Genomic DNA, 20,035 nt, shown 5'->3' with positions numbered 1-20,035 from the left:
TTCTTCAGACTGAAGAGGAACATACATAGATAAGGAAGTGTAAGGTGTGAAAACAGGACAAAGGGAATGGAGATCAAGGAAAATGTAGAATAGATCAGTGTTAGCTGGGAGAAGTTGACAACAAAGCAAACAGAGATAAAACGAAGTCGGAGACAGTAAGACTGATCGGAGAACTGGGAAGGGGGATGGGATGAAGAGAGAGAAAAAACAAGGGTTACTTGAAGTTAGAGAAGTCAATGTTCATACTGCTGGAGTGTAAGCTACCCGAGCGAAATATGAGGTGATGTTCCTCCAATTTGCGCTGGGCCTCACTCTGACAGAAAGGTCAGCGTGGGAATGGAAGGGGAGCGTTAAAGTGTTTAGCAACTGGAAGATCAGAGGTTGTCAGCGAATCGATCACCGAACCTGCGCTTGGTCTCGGCGAGCAAACATACCCTTTTGCTGTGTTGACATCTGACCTTTCTGATTGACTAATTCCCTTCAACCTGCAACCCTCTACGTTTAACCCTGTGCGAGGAAGTGTGACTTGGAGCGATTGGAACAATTTGAGGGGGGGTGTGTGACTGGACTGGGGAGGGGAGGGGGTGGGGGGGGTTAAGGGGAGGGGCAGTGAGGGGAGTGGTGGGTGAGGGGAGGGGTGGTTGAGGGAGGGGGGGTTGAGGGGAGGGGTGGTTGAGGGGAGGCGAGGTGAGGCGAGGTGAGGGGAGGCGAGGTGAGGGGAGGGTAAGGGGAGGGGAGGGTAAGGGGTGGGGGGGGATGAGGGGTGGGCGGGTGAGGGGAGGGGGGGTGAGGGTGGGGGGTGAGGGGAGGGGGGGTGATGGGGGGGAGGGTGAGGGGAGGGGGGGTGAGGGGAGTGAGGGGAGGGGAAGGGGGCGGGGGGTGAGGGGAGGGGGGGTGAGGGGAGGGGGTGATGGGGGGGAGGCAGGGGGTGAGGGGAGGGGAAGGGAGGAGTGGGGCAGTTACAGCTCAGCCTTGATGCTGAAATTTCAAATTGTCCCCCCCCCCCCCTCTGATTTTTAAGAGTCGTGTTTTATTGTCACATGTCCCAGATAGAACGATGATTTTCCTACTTGCAGCAGCACAACTGAATATGTAAACATTGCTGCTTCCAAGAAGTGAGACTCTCAATTAAGTCCAGCAGTAAGATTTTAAAGTCAACATTTTGTGTTCAGGTAGTAGAATCGGGGCATAAATATCAGTTGTCAGAGTGAAGATAGACACAAAAGTAACTTAGCGGGTCAGGCAGCATCTCTGGAGAGAAGGAATATGCGGCGTTTCGGGTCGAGATCCTATTTCAGAGTCATACACGCTGCCCGTCCCGCTGAGTTACTCCAGCATTTTGTCTCTATCTTCGGTTTAAACCAGCATCTGCAGTCCCTTCCGACACAGTTGTCAGAGTGTCTTGATTTGCAATGGCGAGCGTTGTGGCGTGTTTGTTTGTGGGGACGAGCCCTCGCTGCCTGCCCGCGTTACTGATGAGTAATGACCTCTGGTATGTTTTGATCGCCGGGGCGGCATCACAAGTTGCTGCTGTCCCTGAGTGGAAACGGTGCACCAGCGGCAGCCGATGCTGACATTAACCCCACCAACCCATATCTACAACGCTGTAGATAGTACAAGCACCGTGGAAGTTCCAGCCGGTGATTGGAGTTTGACTATGGATCGATCACACAACTCCAATTGAAGGCGCCTGGTAAAGTGAATGAAAACAACATCCCCAAATAACATTGGGGAATGCAAACGCTTTCTGCACTTCACAGTTTGTCCTGCCGACTCGTGTAAGTTTAGTCAACTTGTGTTTAGTTACATGTGATGTAAAAGTATGGCCGATTGTAATCTTAAAAACAGAGTTACACAACCAAAACAAGCAAGTATGCATAAATACATTCCCAATGCACCCGAGGCATGGAGGATACAAACGGTTTGAGCGGGAGGGGAGGTGGGGTAGAAAGGCAGTTTGAGAGAAATATCTCTCTGGTCGTCAATATCTCGGAGCGGCATGTGGAGAGTTCGCATCCTTTAACATTAGTCGAGTTGCAGGTGAAGGGTGAGCTCGCTGTGTTTGCGCGGTGTTGCCATTTGACACGATCTGCAGCACCCGTCAAACAGGGGAAGGAAAGGTGCTTGGTTCAATGATAGGGGGCGAACACTACTGAATATGACTCTAATTAATGAATAGACGCTGAGAATGTATGAAGAGTTTTTGCACTGTTCTTGTTATATATAGAAGAATAGTTATATATCTATATAAGAAATATATAGATATATAAGAAATACAAAAATAAAACATAATTTTATTTCTTTATGTTTTATTTTAGTATTTTTGGAAAAAAAACAATAAAAAGATTTTAAAAGATTTAAAAAGAAAGAAAGAAATATATATATATGCATATATTTCTCTGTTCTCTTGTTTTATATATATATATCTTGTTATATGTCGTAAATATATATATATATTTAAGACACATAACAAGATATATATATATATAAAACAAGAGAACAGTGCAAATTAGACATTCTCAGCGTCTACAATTAATATATCAGGGATATATATAAAACAAGATAACAATATATATATATATATAAATATAAATTCTGAATAAAGTTTAATTTTGGAAATAAAGATACTATATATAGGCACGAACAATGTATGAAAAGTTTTTATTTGCAGATTTAGTACCACATGTATTATTTTGAATGAAGTTTACTTTTGGAAATAAAACACGTATAGCCACTGACAATATATGAAAAGTAGTGGGGTTTTTTTGCACAGTTTTATGTTTCGGATGTATTTTCCTTCAGAATAAAGTTTACTTTTTGAAACGTCATTAAACCGCGGTGCATATTCGTTACCTTCAGCACCCCTCTGTCCAAGTTGGGTGTCAGATCCTCCGCGCCCGGCTCCAATTCTGCAATTCTGCCATCTTTCTCCGGCCGCTTCTGCTCCTGACCTGTGGTCATCTTGCAGCAGCCAGCAGGCACGGTCGATTGCTGACGTTCCTCGACCATAAGACGCTGGTTCCTTTTTCCCCCCTCTCCTCTCTCTCCTCTCTCCTCTCTCCTCTCTCTCTCTCAGCTCCCTGATTCTCCGATTATCCCCTCGCCCTGCAAGTCCTCAACCTTCCTTTAATACTCCAGCAACTTCAATCTCGCCAGCGGCTTTGGGCAGATATGCAGGAGAGGATGGATGTCAATGTTCAATCTCCCCAGCGCCACCACTTCGCCTGGAGATCAAAACGCTCGCTTGCTGTTCTTTACCCCTCTCTCTATCTCTCTCTCTGTGTCTGTCTCTCTCTGACCTCTTCCTGAATGTTTTGTTCTCTCTCAGTCCGCCCACCCTTTTTCTTCTTCCTCTATCTGCCTCTCTCACTCTCTCTCTTTCTTCCTCCTTTCGCTGCTCTCCGAAAGGTATGGAGGAGGTAATAGCCCAGTGTTCCAAGCGCGCCTGAAAGCGGTCTATTGCTGCCACAGGTGCCTAGTTGGCCGGGACGCTACCGAGAAGAGGCAGGGCTTTTTGTATTAACTGGACCGTCGGAATGTGACGCGGGAATGCAGGGGGTCAGACGAAGAGTGCCAAGGATCGGCGAATCTTCAGGGACGATCCCTGAGACAAGGGACAACAAGGGAAGGAGACGGGAGAGAGAGAATCCAGAGAAAGATGGACCTGAGATAGATTGAGGATTTGGAGCACCGAGGGAATGGGAGAATTCAGGATGTAAGGGCAGGGACCAGGGATTTCAAGAGTTCAGTTGTCCACGTGTCTTACACCGACGGTGAGAGGAAGTACCAGTGGGAAAACTGGGGTACTTGGGAGGAAGAGATGAAAGAGAGGGGAGAGCAACTTGGAGCATATTCATAAGTTCTAGGAACATAATTAGACCATTCGGCCCATCAGGTCTACTCCGCCATTCAATTATGGCTGATCTTTCTTTCCCTCTTAACCCCATTCTCCTGCCTTCACCCTATAACCCCTAACACCAGTACTAATCAAGAATATGCCAGTCTCTGCCTTAAAAATACCCAATGACTTGGCCTCCACAACCTTCTGTGGGAAAGAATTCCACAGATTCACCACCCTCTGATTAAAGGAATTCCTCCTCATCTCCTTTCTAAAGGTACTTCCTTTTACTCGGAGGCTGTGCCCTCTGATCCTAGACTCTTCCACTGTTGGGAACATCCTCTCCATGTCCACAACATTGGGTCTAAGACTCAAAGGGAAGGACCGGAGTGGGAAGAAGGACCCCTGGGTGAGCGTTGGGGGGGGAGCATGGACTTTAAAGCTCAAAGCAAGAGGATCAAGATATCTCCAAAGAGTTGGGTAGGTAACAAACAGGCTGGGACCAGTTACTAGGGTTTATTGTGGAGTGGGGGCTGTGAGAGATGCATAATCTTGAGGAATAGAAAGGCAGCTCAGTGGCACAGCGGGTGGAGCTGCTGCCTCGCGGTGCCAGAGATTTGGGTTCGTTCCTGTCCCCAGGTGCTGTTTCAGTAGAGTTTGTATGTACTCCCTGTTTCTTCCGGGTCCTCCTCCTTAATTGGTATGTGACAATAAAAGACCTTTGAAACCTTTGAATTAGTGTAGGGGCGATTGCTGGTCGGCGTGGACTCGGTGGGCTGAAGGGCTTGTTTCCAAGCTGTATCTCTAAATTAAATTAAACTAAATAGATTTGGTACAAGGGAAGAAAATATTTTGGTAGGAGTCGATTTTATTTTTGGGCAGGAGCCACGAATGTGGGTTAGTTGGAGAAACAGATTATTCAGGCAGTAGAGCAGTGTGGAGCTGGGGTGTAGAGGAGTCAGTGAGATAGGTGGGTGAGGATTGAATACAGAATGGTCACAGCACTGGCAGAGGCCATTCAGCCCATCAAGTCTGCACCTGCTCGAATTATTACGTTGGGCTGGTCCTATACTATCCTCCACCTCAAAGTATGGAGCGTTTCAACTGACGACTAGGAAGACTGACACCTGCAAATAACCCCATTCTTTCAAAACACTTGTTTAATGAAAAAGCGAAGAGGGCTCACTATAGAATAAGAGGTCTTGAATAGAATGAAGCGTGTCAAGGAATACAAAGGTAACTCATCATCAAAAGTGGCGCAGCAGTAGAGTGGCCTTACAGTGCCAGAGACCTGGGTTCAATCCTGACTATGGGTGCAGTCTGTACGGTTTCCCTGTGACCACGTGGGTTTTCTCCGGGTGCTCTGGTTTCATCCCAGTTGCAAAGACATGCAGGTTTGTAACTAAACTAAACGAATTGGCTTATGTAAATTGTCCCTAGTGTTCAGGATAGCACTGGTGTAAGGGGAACTGCTGGTCAGCGCAGACTCAGTGGACCGAAGGGCCTACTTCTCTAAATTTAACTAAATTTAACTAAACTAAATGAAATGTTGAATATTGAGAGGTCAAATACAAGAGGAAAGTATATAGAAAATGACAGGACCCTTAGGAGCATTGATGCACAGAGGGATCTTGGAGTGCAAGTCCACAAGTACCTGAAAGAACCCTGACTGGATAGCATGGTAAAGAAAGCATACAGCATGTTTGCCTTCATCTGTCAGGGCGCTGGATACATAACTCAGAGAAGAAAGACAATTTCTAACCCACAAACAGCTCCCTTCCCCTTTCTCTTTCTCCTCCAAGACCTCCTCTGACCATTCTTTCCCTCCCCCCATCCCCTGGCTGTGCTTGCACCAGTCCATAACTTTTCTATCCCAGATCTTAACAATTCACAACTCTTTATCCTTTTTTGGGATTATAGCAGCCTTTTCATCTCTGGCCTTTGTCCAACAATCTGCCCATCTCTACAAACCCTCTCGACTGTCTTCACCTATTACCGGCCATGCTCTATGTAACTAGTAGAGTGGATAAGGGAGAACCAGTGGATGTGTTATATCTGGACTTTCAGAAGACTTTCAACAAGGTTCCACATAAGAGATTAGTATACAAACTTAAAGCACACGGTATTGGGGGTTCAGTATTGATGTGGATAGAGAACTGGCTGGCAGACAGGAAGCAAAGAGTAGGAGTAAACGGGTCCTTTTCAGAATGGCAGGCAGTGACTAGTGGGGTACCGCAAGGCTCAGTGCTGGGACCCCAGCTATTTACAATATATATTAATGATCTGGATGAGGGAATTGAATGCAACATCTCCAAGTTTGCGGATGACACAAAGCTGGGGGGCAGTGTTAGGTGTGAGGAGGATGCTAGGAGGCTGCAAGGTGACTTGGATAGGTTGTGTGAGTGGGCAAATGCATGGCAGATGCAGTATAATGTGGATAAATGTGAGGTTATCCACTTTGGTGGCAAAAACAGGAAAGTAGACTATTATCTGAATGGTGGCCGATTAGGAAAAGGGGAGATGCAACGAGACCTGGGTGTCATGGTACACCAGTCATTGAAAGTAGGAATGCAGGTGCAGCAGGCAGTGAAGAAAGCAAATGGTATGTTAGCATTCATAACAAAAGGATTTGAGTATAAGAGCAGGGAGGTTCTACTGCAGTTGTACAGGGTCTTGGTGAGACCACACCTGGAGTATTGTGTACAGTTTTGGTTTCCTAATCTGAGGAAAAACATTCTTGCCATAGAGGGAGTACAGAGAAGGTTCACCAGACTGATTCCTGTGATGGCAGGACTTTCATATGAAGAAAGACTGGATAGACTTGGCTTGTACTCGCTAGAATTTAGAAGATTGAGGGGGGATCTTATAGAAACTTACAAAATTCTTAAGGGTTTGGACAGGCTAGATGCAGGAAAATTATTCCCGATGTTGGGGAAGTCCAGAACTAGGGTCACAGTTTAAGGATAAGACTAAATGGTGACTAAGATGAGAAAAACATTTTTTACACAGAGTGGTGAATCTGTGGATTTTACTTCGGAGTCACGTGAGTGACTACGTAAGAACCCCGCCAGGACGCATGCGTGTCATATCGCTACACGCATTGCAACGAGTCACAGCAGGGGGGGAACGTCGTTCCCTTAGCGACAAAATTTGAAAGCCGGGAACAGCAGGTAAGGAGACTCTGCGTTCCTTCCACTTACCTTTTAGGTGGAGACATGGACCGGATCCATGAAGGCTGCGGGAAAGCTGGCGGGGGAGAACCGCGGAGTTGCGGGCAGCCGGCAGCAGCAGCCAAAGGCACGCTAATCTCCCGTAATGGGAAGAGCTCTGCCCGACTTCGCTCCCGCGCCGGCCCCGGCCAGTCGGTAGAGGTAAGCAACTAACAGAGTCGTTGACTCCGAGGAGTCCGACTCTGAATAGCCGTGAGCGGCCAGTGCCCGTGTGCATGGGGGTCGGTTTGAGCGGCTTTAGGAGCAGCCGCAAGCGGCCGGTGCCCGTGCGCACGGGAGCCGGTTGGAGCGGCTGGGAGCGGGGAACAATGCAGCCGCGAGTGACCGGTGCCCGTGTGCATGGGGGTCGGTTGGAGCGGCTGCAGGAGGAACAAAGCAGCCGCGAGCGACCAGTGCCCGAGAGCACGGGAGCCGGTTGGAGCGGCTGCAGGATGGATCAACAGCAGCCGGGAGTGGCCTATGCCCGAGAGCATAAGAGCCAGTTGGAACGGCTGCTGGAGGAAATACCCCAAAGTGGCAGGAGATGGAGGCTAGCCACAGTGGGCAGGTAGTAAGCCCCACAGCAGTACCTCTTGTAGGGCTGCACAGTGTTTCTCCCTCATCAGAGGGGAACACCGAGCGTCAATCCTGGGCTGGCTGCAGGAGCTGGAGCAGGAGAGGCTTCAGGAGCAGCCGCGACGGCCAGTGCCCGTGAGCATTGGAGCCGGATGGAGTGGCTGCAGGAACTGGAGCAGTAGCAGCCTCAGGAGTAGCGGCTTCAGGAGCAGCCGCGATGGCCAGTGACCATGTGCATTGGAGCCGTTTGGGTGCCCGAGAGCATCGGAGCCAGCTGGAGCGGCTGTTGGAGCAGGTAAGTGGCAGGCTCCATGACATGGAGACTAGTCACAGAGGGACAGCTAGTAAGTCCTACAGCAGTACCTCTTGTAGGGCTGCACAGTGTTCTCCCTCATCAGAGGGGAGTATAGGGGGTCAATTCTGCGCTGCACTTGAACAGGGGAGCAGAACATACCCCTAGTACACATAGGGTGCAGATAACCTATTGGAAGACTCTTACCATCAGGGAACTGCAAAACACTGAATGTTCCCAGTATCAACCAGTGTAATTGAAAACATGGTAGGGCAGGGAATTGAAACGAAAGAAAGTTCTAAAGTCTTAAACAGCGGGTCGGGGTCGACCGCACTATAAACAAAAAGACATGACACTAGATCACCAGGATACACTGGCCTTATATGCAAACTGGAACCTCCTAACCTCCAATATAAAAATTTGGAGGCATCTTATCTTAACAGGTAAGAACTTCACATAGAGGGAAACTCTGGGGCACATTAAGCAACGTCTAAAAACTACTTCCTGGAAAATGCGCTAACCCTCATCACAGACACCGGCACCTCAACGACCACGGAGGATGCCGAAATAGTAACAAACCTACTAATAGTAACCATGGAGGAAGGTGGGTTTGGCTCCTTACGAGGTTGGTGGGAGATAACAGTTCTATCTGGATGCAGAGAATTATTACTACCGACACTTAAATTTCAGAAGTATAGGGGTATACCTTAGAATTATTCATAACATTATCCTCCAGTTCAGCATGTACCGAACTGAATGTTCATGCTTACAGGAAAAGAAACAAAAGCGCATACTGAACTACAGTGCCCAAATAAAAAAGGAGTGATGAAGGACATCCAACACGAATCACAGGAATTCGTGTCCTAAAAATCCTTATCATAATATAGAGGTGGTTGCCACTTCATCATAGATTTGACTAATTTGAATACATTCGTCTTTATATTCATTACTAGATGGGAACCTTTGTTGCTGCAAAGGTATTGATCCTAGGGTACTACATGGCAAGCATCGTATTAATATATGCTTGCTATATAGTACTCATTGGAGGTGCCCACAGATGTATTTAACACAACAGATCATCTGCGGTTCACCCTTAACACAGTTCACATGGCAGTGACTTGCCGTAAGAAGGGAACAACCTTAATGGAGGCTTGCAGGAAACGAAACCATCCATCAGACTGGTAGTAGAATAATTGGCATTAGTGGCTGTGTACCAGCCACATAAATCGGACCTTTACATAATCAAATTACTGAGCGCAAACATGCGTCACTCAAAAATTTATGGGGGGGGTTCATTCTGACAGACCAATGAAGCTACCAGCAGAGGCCACTATGGTACAAAAATGGTGGAAACATAACATTAGGCATTGTTCCAATCCAAACATTAACAGTTACCCGTCTATGGAACCACATACTGATGGGCCTTAGATTGGGATGCTACTAATTCCATCTCCAGCTGTGGGGGAGATGGAATGCACAGGAGGCATCATTACTAACGTTGGGCATAAATACCTGGGGAAGTGAGTGCATGACATGGCTTAAGTCATATTGTTCTGGGTTATATCACCAGTATGTTAGACTACTAATTGACTACACCACCGGGGTAGCATATGTCAACCATATGGGTAGAAACATATCGACATCATGTGACTATCTGGCCAACACTATTTGGTAATAGTGTATCCAGATAGATATTTGGATATCAGCTACCAACTTACCAGAGAACTGAATTTAGTGGCAGACAACAGGTCACGCTAAGACTAGAAACACTGTATGGATGTTGGATAAAATATGTATTGCTGGAACAGCACGGTATGGAACACCAGATAACGACCTGTTCACATCCATACTCTTACCAGTTATCAAATTATGTTCTTGGGAACCAGAACCTGGGGCAGTGGTTCAGATGTATCTTCGCTGCTTGGGGGATCATTTATGCATCCCTCCTTCTGCCTCATCAGTCGGGTATTTAGGAAGAAACTATAGACTCCGCGTCTCGTATTTTGATAATACCTGATTGGCCTACTCAACCATGGGTCCTGGTGATATCAACATGGTTTTAGAACCATACATCACCATCCATCATAGACCTAACTTACTGGTTCTTCCCGCTACAAGGGGAGTTACCTATGTCACAATTATATATTAACCTATTAATTTTTAGAGTTGAAAGCACCTCTTCTACACCTGGGACTGACGGACCGAATGCGGAATTATTTCAGCGGGCCACAGACAGTCCACCTAAATCAGTACTTGGTGTCATCAAGAATGGGAAGTACTGTCACAACAATAATCATCACCCACAGATCTATGAACATCCTGTCTGTTCTGGAATTCCTGGCAAGCCTCCATTATGATGAGAGGCTCAGTCATAGTACCATCAACTGTGCCAGAAGTGCTCTGTCAACATACCTGTGGCAAGGAACAGAGTGGCATTCTGTTGGGACACACCCTGGTAACCAAACTCATGAGGGGCATTTTAATATTAATCCCCAAGAACCAGGTACTCCCAAATATGGGATGTGAGCATTGTACTGACCATGTTAACAAACTGGTCTTCAGCTACAGCTCTGTCCCTACAGAAACTGACTATGAAAACAGTCATCATGATGGCCTTGGTCACGGCACAAAGGGTCCAGTCACTACAGAAGATAAGGTTGGACAACATGATTATTTCATCTGGAAATTTAACTTTTCACATCAATGTAATAGTCATACAGAACAGACAGGGGTCAGCAGGCCTAAAAAAACAGAATTCAGGGCCTACCCTACAGATGGTCGTCTCTGTATTGTAACACACTTACTATCATATATGAAGAATACTAAGATCATCAGAGGGAAGAAATGTCACTTTAATCAGCTACTAACAGCCACTCAAAACAGTGACAGACCAGACCATCTCTAGATGGCTAAAACAGGTCCTAACAAAGGCTGGAGTGGACACTAGCATTTTAAATCTCACTCCACCAGGGCTGCAGCTACATCGGCAGCTATGAAGTTGGATGTACCTATGGACCAAATCCTCAAGACAGCAGGATGGTCAACGGAGGAAACTTTCCAACGACTTTATAACAAACCAGTCATTGAACCTGGAACATTTGCAGAAACAACTTTAAGTTCTGTAAAATAATTTACCCCATAAATAGGGGCAATAATTGGTGTTAATATTTTTACCGTTGGGTTTCAATATCGTATTGATGTCTAATGATGTTAACTCTATTCTCCGCATAATCAAGGCAGATGTGATGCATGGACTCGTTCCACGGCATGAAATCACAGAGCTTTAAAATCTTCACGTAGTCACTCACGTGACTCCGAAGTAAAATAGTAAGATTAAATGAGAACTTACCAGTTTGAAGTTTGATCCTTATTTTATGAGGAGTAACGTTGAGGGAATACGTGCCCTCCGCTCCCACCCTTGATCATATCCTGAACTGGTATCTCTTCTCTAATCTTACTATGTTTATTCATTACAGTTATCTGTGATTTCACACCGCTGCTTTGAAGAATGACACGCATGCGTCCTGGCGGGGTTCTTCACGTATTCCCTCAACGTTACTACTCATAAAATAAAGATCAAACTTCAAACTGGTAAGTTCTCGTTTAATCTTACTATTCTCTGCCACAGAAGGTAGTTGAGGCCAGTTCATTGGCTATATTTAAGAGGGAGTTAGATGTGGCCCTTGTGGCTAAAGGGATCAGGGGGTATGGAGAGAAGGCAGGGATGGGATACTGAGTTGGATGATCAGCCATGATCATATCGAATGGCGGTGCAGGCTCGAATGGCCGAATGGCCTACTCCTGCACCTATTTTCTATGTTTCTATGTTTCTATCCCGCCACTCCTCTTTTGCAGCTCTTCTTTCCGACCCCCTACAATCAGTCTGAAGAAGGATCCCGACCCGAAACGTTACCTATCCATGTTTTGCATTGATGCTGCCTGCCATATTCCCACAGTGCAAATGCCCAATGCAAGAAGGCATTTGGTTAAGATGAGGTGTGGGAGGGGGGGGGGTGTTAAGATGAGATGGGGGGGGGGGGAGTTTAAAGGAAATTTACAAGACCAACATTTTACAGAGAGTGGTGGGTGCCTGGAGTGCACGGCCAGGGGAGGTGTTTGAAGAAAGTACAAAAACAAAGTTTAAGAGTGGTTTAGACAGGCATACAGGGAATAGAGGGATATGGACTATGTCCCAACAGGTGGGAATACTTCAATCTGGCTTCAGGGTAGGCACAGACACTTGGCCAACAGACCTGGTCCAGTGCTGTTTTCTATGTTCTCAGTGTGTCTGGAATGTATCAAATGCCCATGTTGAATTATAAATGAATGTTTCATTGCTGGAAGCAGGTTACGAAGTTAAACAAGTCAAAATCAAAAGACAAAACAAGTGTAGTTCTGTGTTTTCAATTACTTCACTGGAACATTATACAGCCTGAGTAAGTCAGCGGGTCAGGCAGCAACTCTGGAGAAAAGGAATAGGTGACGTTTCGGGTCGAAAAAGAGAGGGAAATTAGAGGTTTGAAAAGGTTCAGAGCAAAGCGAAGCCGGCACTGATGACCAAGGAGCCCACAATGGTCCAATGTGGCCGTGGAGGAGGTGATTATGAAGGGGTATGAACAGTGAAACTAGCAGGGCGACTAGGGTGGGGGAGGGATGGAGAGAGGGGGATAGGATTAGGGCACTTCAGATAACAGAAATCATTTGTCATTGTTTCTCATCATGATCATTAACTGACCAATCAATGCTGAAGATCTATTGCATTTCCATTTCAGCTTCTGTATGCATTTCAAGATTAAACATCAAGAAACAGTTTCCAGAGTGTACATTTTTAATTGCAAGTGCCAACACATTAAGTCGGTGATTCTGAATGGTGTCGGGCAGCCAGCATGGTATCTTGGAGGGATTCACATGGGTTACAGCTTGCTAAAGCTAAGACATGAACGGCAATGGCATTATCACTAAGGTTCTTGTACTGTTCACGGAAGGGGATACATTTAGCTCACCCTATAACAGTTGGAAAGGTGGAGAACTGCAGCAGCCACCTCCAAGGTAACCCAATAATAATAATAATAATAATATATTTTATTGTCATTGAAGATAAGTGCAACGAGATTTGGAATGCAGCTACCATCCGATGTCATAACTTAAATAACTAATAAAATTTAGTTTTAGATTTAGATACCCCGAGAACATGGTTTGTAAAAAGAACATTACAACAGTAAAATAGTCAAAACAGTTCAAACAGACTAAATCAAGTGACCATCCAGGCTTGGAGACACTATGATGATGATGATGATCACACTTTATTGTCACATGCATCGTAAGAACAGTGAAATCATTGTTTTGTATACAATACACAAAGTATGCAAAGAGTCACGCTGTTATCAGGCAGCTGAATCATCCCACCACAACTAGAGAGTAGTGCTGAACTACTATCTACCTCATTGGTGACCCTCGGACTATCCTCGATCGGACTTTGCTGACTTTACCTTGCACTGAACGTTATTCCCTTATCATGGATTGATTGTAATCATGTATTGTCTTTCTGCTGATGGGGAGCAGCAGGCAACTCAAGCTTTTCACTGTACCTCAGTAAACAATAAACTAAACTAAAGTAAACTATTGGGTGCTGACAAAGTTACAAAAGTATTCCTTATAATCCCGATGGTCCTTCTAAGTTCTCATCGACCCCCCCCCCCCCCCCCATGGTGGATCCCCCTTTGTTCTCTCAGTGCCCCCCACCCTTCCCCAAATGGCCGGTCCCGCTCTGCTCTCCCGGGGTCGGAGAGAGTTCTCTAGGAACTGCAGACACTGGAGTCTTGGGCAAAACACAAAGTGTTGGAGGAACTTGGCTAGATCAGTCAACATCTATGGCGGGAATGGAAGGTCGCCTGCCCATTCCTTCCAGCAATGCTGCCTGACAGGCTGAGCTACTCCACCACTTTGTGTTCTGATGATCCAGGGTTGATGTGATGAGGTGACAGAGCGTGCCTTGTCTACTCAAGGGTAGGATGTGGGTAGAATGGGTAACTAGGAGATAAACATGGGTTATTCGTTAACCCAGCTCATGTTCTTATTTAGCACCCACTTCAGCAACAAAATGAGTTTCATTGGGCTGACCTATTTAGATCGCAAGTCAGTGCATGGACTGCCATGCAAGTGGCTTTATTGAGGGTGATGGAAGGCAAGGATGATAACTTGGCAATGTTTCTTTCTTTTGCCCAATGTAAGTGTTAGCCTGAATGTGTAGGAAGGAACTGCATATGGGACATCTTGGTCAGCAGGGATGAGGGGGCCTGTTTCCATGCTCCATGACTCTATGAATCTAAGGCACCATGAATAAGGGAGATTAGCTACAATGAAGAGGCACGTTGGCGCAGCGGTAGAGCTGCAACCTCACAGCGCCAGAGACCCGGGTTTGATCCTGACTACTGGTGCTTTGTCCGTACGGAGTTTGCACGCCTGTGACCCTGTGGGTTTTCTCCGGGTGCTCTGGTTTCCTCCCACATTCCAAAGACGTGCAGGTTTGTATACTACAAGTGCTGGAAGGAACTGCAGATGCTGGTTTGCACCAAATGATAGACACAAAATGCTGGAGTAGCTCAACAAGTCGGGCAGCATCTCTGGAGAAAAGGAATAGGTGACGTTTTGGGTTGAGGCTCAGAGCATCAGGGGAGAGGGAAACTAGAGATATAAAAAGGTACAAAGAGCAAATGAATGCAACAAGTATGTATATTTCGCTTGGGCAGCTTATATCCCAGTGGTATGAATATTGATTTCTCTAACTTCAAGTAACCCTAGCATCCCCTCTATCTCCGTCCCTCCCCCACCCTAGTCATCCTACCAGTTTCACTCATGTCCTGCTTAATTTCACTGTTTGTATCCGCTCGTTATCACCTTTCCCACAGCCAACAATGGACCATTGTGGGCTCCACCTTATCCTCGATCATCGTCGCTGGCTTTGATTTGCATACCTTTCATTCTTTGTATGTTCTTTGTATGCTTTCATGCTTCTAGTTTCCCTCTCTCCTGACTCTCAGTCTGAAGAAGGGGCTTGACCATGGACGTCACCTATTCCTTTTCTCCCGAGATGCTGCCTGACCCGCCCAGTTCAGCATTTACGTGTCTATCTCAGTTGCGAGACTATTCGTTACTGGTGGAGAGAACATGTGAAGGGTTAACAAGAGGGGAAAGTACTAGTTTCATTCCAATGTACGAGCTGTTGTAGTTCTAAGAAATGTAAATTGTGAAGGTTAAGGATAAAGGAAAATGTGAAGTGACGGAAATGTTCCAACGTTCATTGACTAGGCCTTCCAAAGACTGGGTAATCATTCAATATAAAATAGAGGAAACTGCCATTTTAGCACAAGGAGATTTAGCATAAATCAAATAACCATTGACAGGATTTGTAGGAAGGAACTGCAGATGCTGGTTTACACCAAAGATAGACACAAAAAGCTGGAGTAACTCAGCGGGTCAGACAGCATCTCCAGGGAAAAGGAATAGGCGATGTTTCAGGTCGAGACCCTTCTTCAGAACTGCTGGAATTTACCTGCTCTGAAAACAGCTGTTCAGCCCATTAGAATTGCACATTAACAATAGCCAAGGCTACCGAACGAGGGCAGCAAGATTATCATTGAGAAAAAGGGAGAAACATTGAAAAATAGTTGCAGGAATAGGCCATTCGGCCCTTCAAGCCTGCACCGCCATTCAATATGATCATGGCTGATCATCTAAAATCAGTACCGTTCCTGCTTTTCCCCCCATACCGCTTGATTCCTACAGCTCAACGAGCTAAATCTAACACTCTCTTGAAAACATCCAGTGAATTGGCCTCCACTGCCTTCTGTGGCAGAGAATTCTACAGATTCACAACTCTCTGGGTGAAAATGTTTTTCCTCATCTCAGTGCTACATGGCCTACCCCTTATTCTTAAACTGTGACCCCTGGTTCTGGACTCCTCCAACATCGGGAACATTTTTCCTGCATCTTGCCTGTCCAATCCTTTAAGGGTTTTATATGTTCTATAAGATACCCTCTCATCCTTCTAAATTCCAGTAAATACAAGCCCAGTCGACCCATTCTTTCATCATATGTCATGGGAGGATGGAGATAGACATAAGGTGCTGGAGTAACTCACCGTGTCAGGCATTATCTCTGGAGAAAATGGATAGGTTGAATTGAGTTTAGTTTATTGTCATGTGTACTGAGGTACAGTGAAAAGCTTTTGTTGCGTGCTAACCGGTTAGCAGAAAGTCAATACTTGATTACAATCGAGCCGTCCACAGTGTACAGACACATGATAAAAGGAATACTATGAATAATGTTTAGTACAAGATAAAGTCCAGTACAGTCTGATCAAAGATAGTCCGAGTGTCTCCAATGAGGTAGATAGTAGCTCAGGACTGCTCTTTAGTTGATGGTAGGATGGTTCAGTTGCCTGATAACAGCTGGGAAGATGATGACTGAAAGGTTCTGAGGAGGTATCTCAACCTAAAACGTCACCTATCCATTTTCTCCAGAGATGCTGCCTGACCCGCTGGGTTACTCCAGCACTTTGTGTCTACCTTTGGTATAAATCAGCAACTGAAGTTCCTTCGTATTACAAGAGAGGAGGGAGCTTTTCTTGGCTGACTTGTGGCCTCAGAATTGTGGAGGATGAGGCTCACTTCCGAAGGGTAGTGGTCTGTGGCAAGGGGAAGAGGGGGCTATCGCGAAGGGTAGTGGTCTGTGGCAAGGGGAAGAGGGGGCTATCGCTTACGGCAGAAGGCACGAGAGGAAGCGGTGTCAAAAACAAGTGCATGGTGTGACATTCACCAGAACACCTCGACCCACAGCACGCAGGCACCTCAGCGAGAAACTCGTCTCCTCCCACAACTTAACAGTCTTTCAGTCTGACACGCACTCGTTTCCACCAGCACGAAAAATGCTCCCGATGTTGGGGGAGTCCAGAACCAGGGGGTCACAGTTTAAGAATAAGGGGTAGGCCATGTAGCACTGAGATGTAGAAAAGCTTATTCTCCCAGAGGGTTTTGAATCTGTGGAATTCTCTGCCACAGAAGGCAGTGGAGGCCAATTCACTGGATGTTTTCAAGAGAGTGTTAGATAGAGCTCTTCGGGCTAATGGAATGAAGGGATATGGGGAGAGAGCAGGAATGAGGTACTGATTTTGGATGATCAGCCATGATCACCTTGAATGGCGGTATCGGCTCGAGGGGCCAAATGGCCTACTCCTGCACCTGTTTTCTATGTTCCTATGTTTCACCCACACACTGGCAAACTGATCACCCTCTGCAACCACCCACCCCCCCCCTATCCAATTTGTGGTGCAATGGCAGATGCATCTACAATACATTGGATAATCATGTAATTGGAGCATTGTATTTGGGCTGTACACTTCCTTACAGTTTAGCTTAGTTTAGAGATACCATGTGGAGACATGCCCTTCAACCCACCAAGTCCACGTCACCAGTGATCACCCGTAGACGAGTTCTATCCTACTATTATACAACCCCACAAGGGGACAATTGTACCGAAGCCAATCACCTACAAACCTGCACTTGCAAACCGATCACCCTCTACAAGATAAGGCACTTGCAACCACTTGCAGCTCTGTGGATCCATCTTGAGGTCTCAACTAATGACTGAATGGATAAAGAATGAGTAAACATTTATGAGCCATGTATACAAGCGAGGAATTTGCCTTGGTGCTTTGCTCGTAAAGGGATAAAAACACGACATATAGCAGACAATTAAAATTAAAACATTATAATTTAAGTATGTGGAAATAAAGTACCAGAGTTAAAAGGGGCTACAGGCTTTTGGCTGTTGAGAAGAGCTACTGCTCGTGGAATAAAAGCAGCATTTATGCCTGGCTGTGGCGGATTTGGCAGACTGGAGTCGCCTTCCAGAGGGAAGTGCTTCAAAGAGTTTGTGGCCAGGGTGAGAGGGGTCAGAGATGATCTTACCCGCTCGCTTCCTGGCCCTTGCAGTGTACTGCCGGAGGAGGTAGTTGAGGCAGGGACTATTGCAATGTTTAAGAAACATTTAGACAGGTGCATGGATAGGACGGGTTTAGAGGGATATGGGCCAAATGCAGGCAGGTGGGACTACTGTAGATGGGGCATGTTGGTCAGAGTGGGCACGATGGGCCGAAGGGCCTGTTTCCACGCTGTATGACTCTATAAGCCTATCTTCATCCAGTTCGGTGATTCACTGCGTGCGATGTCAAGAAAAGTTACTGGATCCAGCAAGGGTTCTGAGACCAGGCAAGCTTCCAGCTGTCGTTCTGAAAACTTGTCCGCAACTCCTGCTAATTTATTTCCTGTACACTTACAATTTGGCATCCACTGACAATGTTGAAAAATTGCCCAATATGTCCTGTTCACAAAACGTTGGCGAAATCCAGGATGAACAATTAGGGTGAATCAGTCTGCTCTTGATCTTCAGCAGGGCGTTGCAAGGTGGCACGGACTGTTCCGTCAAAGTGTATTTACTTGTTAATGACTGAGTGATTGGGTGTGGCCAATCTCACACGGCTCCAGATCTTAGAATCACAGTCCCAGACTGTCCACAGTCCCAGCATTAGAATCCAGTGTCACAGCAGTGCAGCACGGAAACAGGCCCTTTGTTCATGTTGACCAATTTGGCACACTTGGGCCATACTTGGACGCACTAGAGGCAGGAAACATGTTCCCGATGTTGGGGGGAGTCTAGAACCAGGGGCCGCAGTTTAAGAATAAGGAGTAAGCCATTTAGAACAGAGACGAGGAAACACTTTTTCTCACAGAGAGTGGTGAGTCTGTGGAATTCTCTGCCTCAGAGGGCGGTGGAGGGAGGTTCTCTGGATGCTTTCAAGAGAGAGCTGGATAGAGCTCTTCAAAATAGCGGAGTCAGGGGATATGGGGAGCAGGCAGGAACGGGGTACTGATTGGGGATGATCAGCCATGATCACATTGAATGGCGGTGCTGGCTCGAAGGGCCAAATGGCCTACTCCTGCACCTATTGTCTATTGTCTATTGTCACAGTGGCACTGCGAGAGAGTTGTCATATCAGGGGGCAGCACGGTGGTGCAGCGGCAGAGTTGCCTCTTTACAGCGCCAGAGACCCGTGTCCGGTCCTGACTACAGGTGCTGTCTGTACAGAATTTATACGTTCACCCTGTGACGCGTGGGTTTTCTCGGTGGGGCAAGTGACTCTCAGTGGGCCGAAGGGACTGTTTCCGTGCTGTGTGTCTAAACTAAACTAAACTAAATCGTCAACCAGGGGAGCACCTTCTCCGCGATGCCTTCGATATTTGGTGGGAGGTCAAACAGCAGCAGCTCATTATTTAACCGGGCTCCTCGCAATCTTTTGGAGTTGACATTCTGGATTCAACAGGCAATTCATCAATCACACCTGAGCAAAAATCGGCATGTACTTGAAATAAGAAATAGCATTTCTTTGCCAGGCTAAACATCCCAACATTGAACAATTTTCCTTTCACCTGTGTTTACATTTGCAGTGTAAAAGCTGTCGGCATTGGAATCGACATAGTTCCTCAGTACTCCCCTACCCCCTCCCCTCGCTTCCTCCACCCTCCCCCCTCTGTTCTTCCTTCTGTTCCCCCTTTCCCCCGCCACCCTTCCACTACAAGTTCCACAGTTAGCAATGATGTATCCCTCTTGGGATCACACCATCCCAAGCCAATTATCAGCCTATCAGGGAACCTCCCTGCATGAGGGCATCTGTTGCCACCCACCCCCCTCCACCCCTCCCCCATCCCCACAAAGTTTGAAGAAGGGCCCCGACCAAAAACATCACCCATCCATTTTCTCCGGAGATGCTGCCTGACCTGCTGAATGACTCCAGCATGTTGTTGTGTCTATCTTTGGATCCACACTACGTTTTCTACAGAATCAGGGAAGTAATCTGTGGAGTTCGCGTGGGGTTTCCAATCTGAAACATCGCCTATCCATTCCCTCCACAGATGCTGCCTGACCTGCTGAGTTACTCCAGCTTTTTGTGTTTTGCTCAGGAATCCAGCACCTTCACGGAGTTCCAGATCTTACTTCGGAGTGGCGGCGCGGCTCTGGCTGCAGCGGCTCACCGGCAGTCCTGTTTGTTTGTTTGTTTGTTTT

At 46.6% G+C, this 20,035-nt stretch overlaps 1 protein-coding gene across 1 annotated transcript in view; it reads right to left on the bottom strand.

The window, feature by feature from the left end:
* The window catches only part of fkbp5 (FKBP prolyl isomerase 5), a 69,278-nt gene extending 65,794 nt beyond the window's left edge, over positions 1-3,484 (bottom strand). The window contains exon 1 of the mRNA XM_033042767.1: positions 2,854-3,484. Coding sequence (XP_032898658.1) covers positions 2,854-3,009 — 156 coding nt within the window. The 5' untranslated portion in view covers positions 3,010-3,484. The remainder of the gene's footprint in view (positions 1-2,853) is intronic.
* Positions 3,485-20,035: the final 16,551 nt, after the last annotated feature.

This window comes from Amblyraja radiata, chromosome 24 (assembly GCF_010909765.2).
Source record: "Amblyraja radiata isolate CabotCenter1 chromosome 24, sAmbRad1.1.pri, whole genome shotgun sequence".
Taxonomy (NCBI): Eukaryota; Metazoa; Chordata; class Chondrichthyes; order Rajiformes; family Rajidae; genus Amblyraja; species Amblyraja radiata.
The sequence above is the reverse complement of the archived record's forward strand: the minus strand, read 5'-3'. Positions and strand labels throughout refer to the sequence as shown.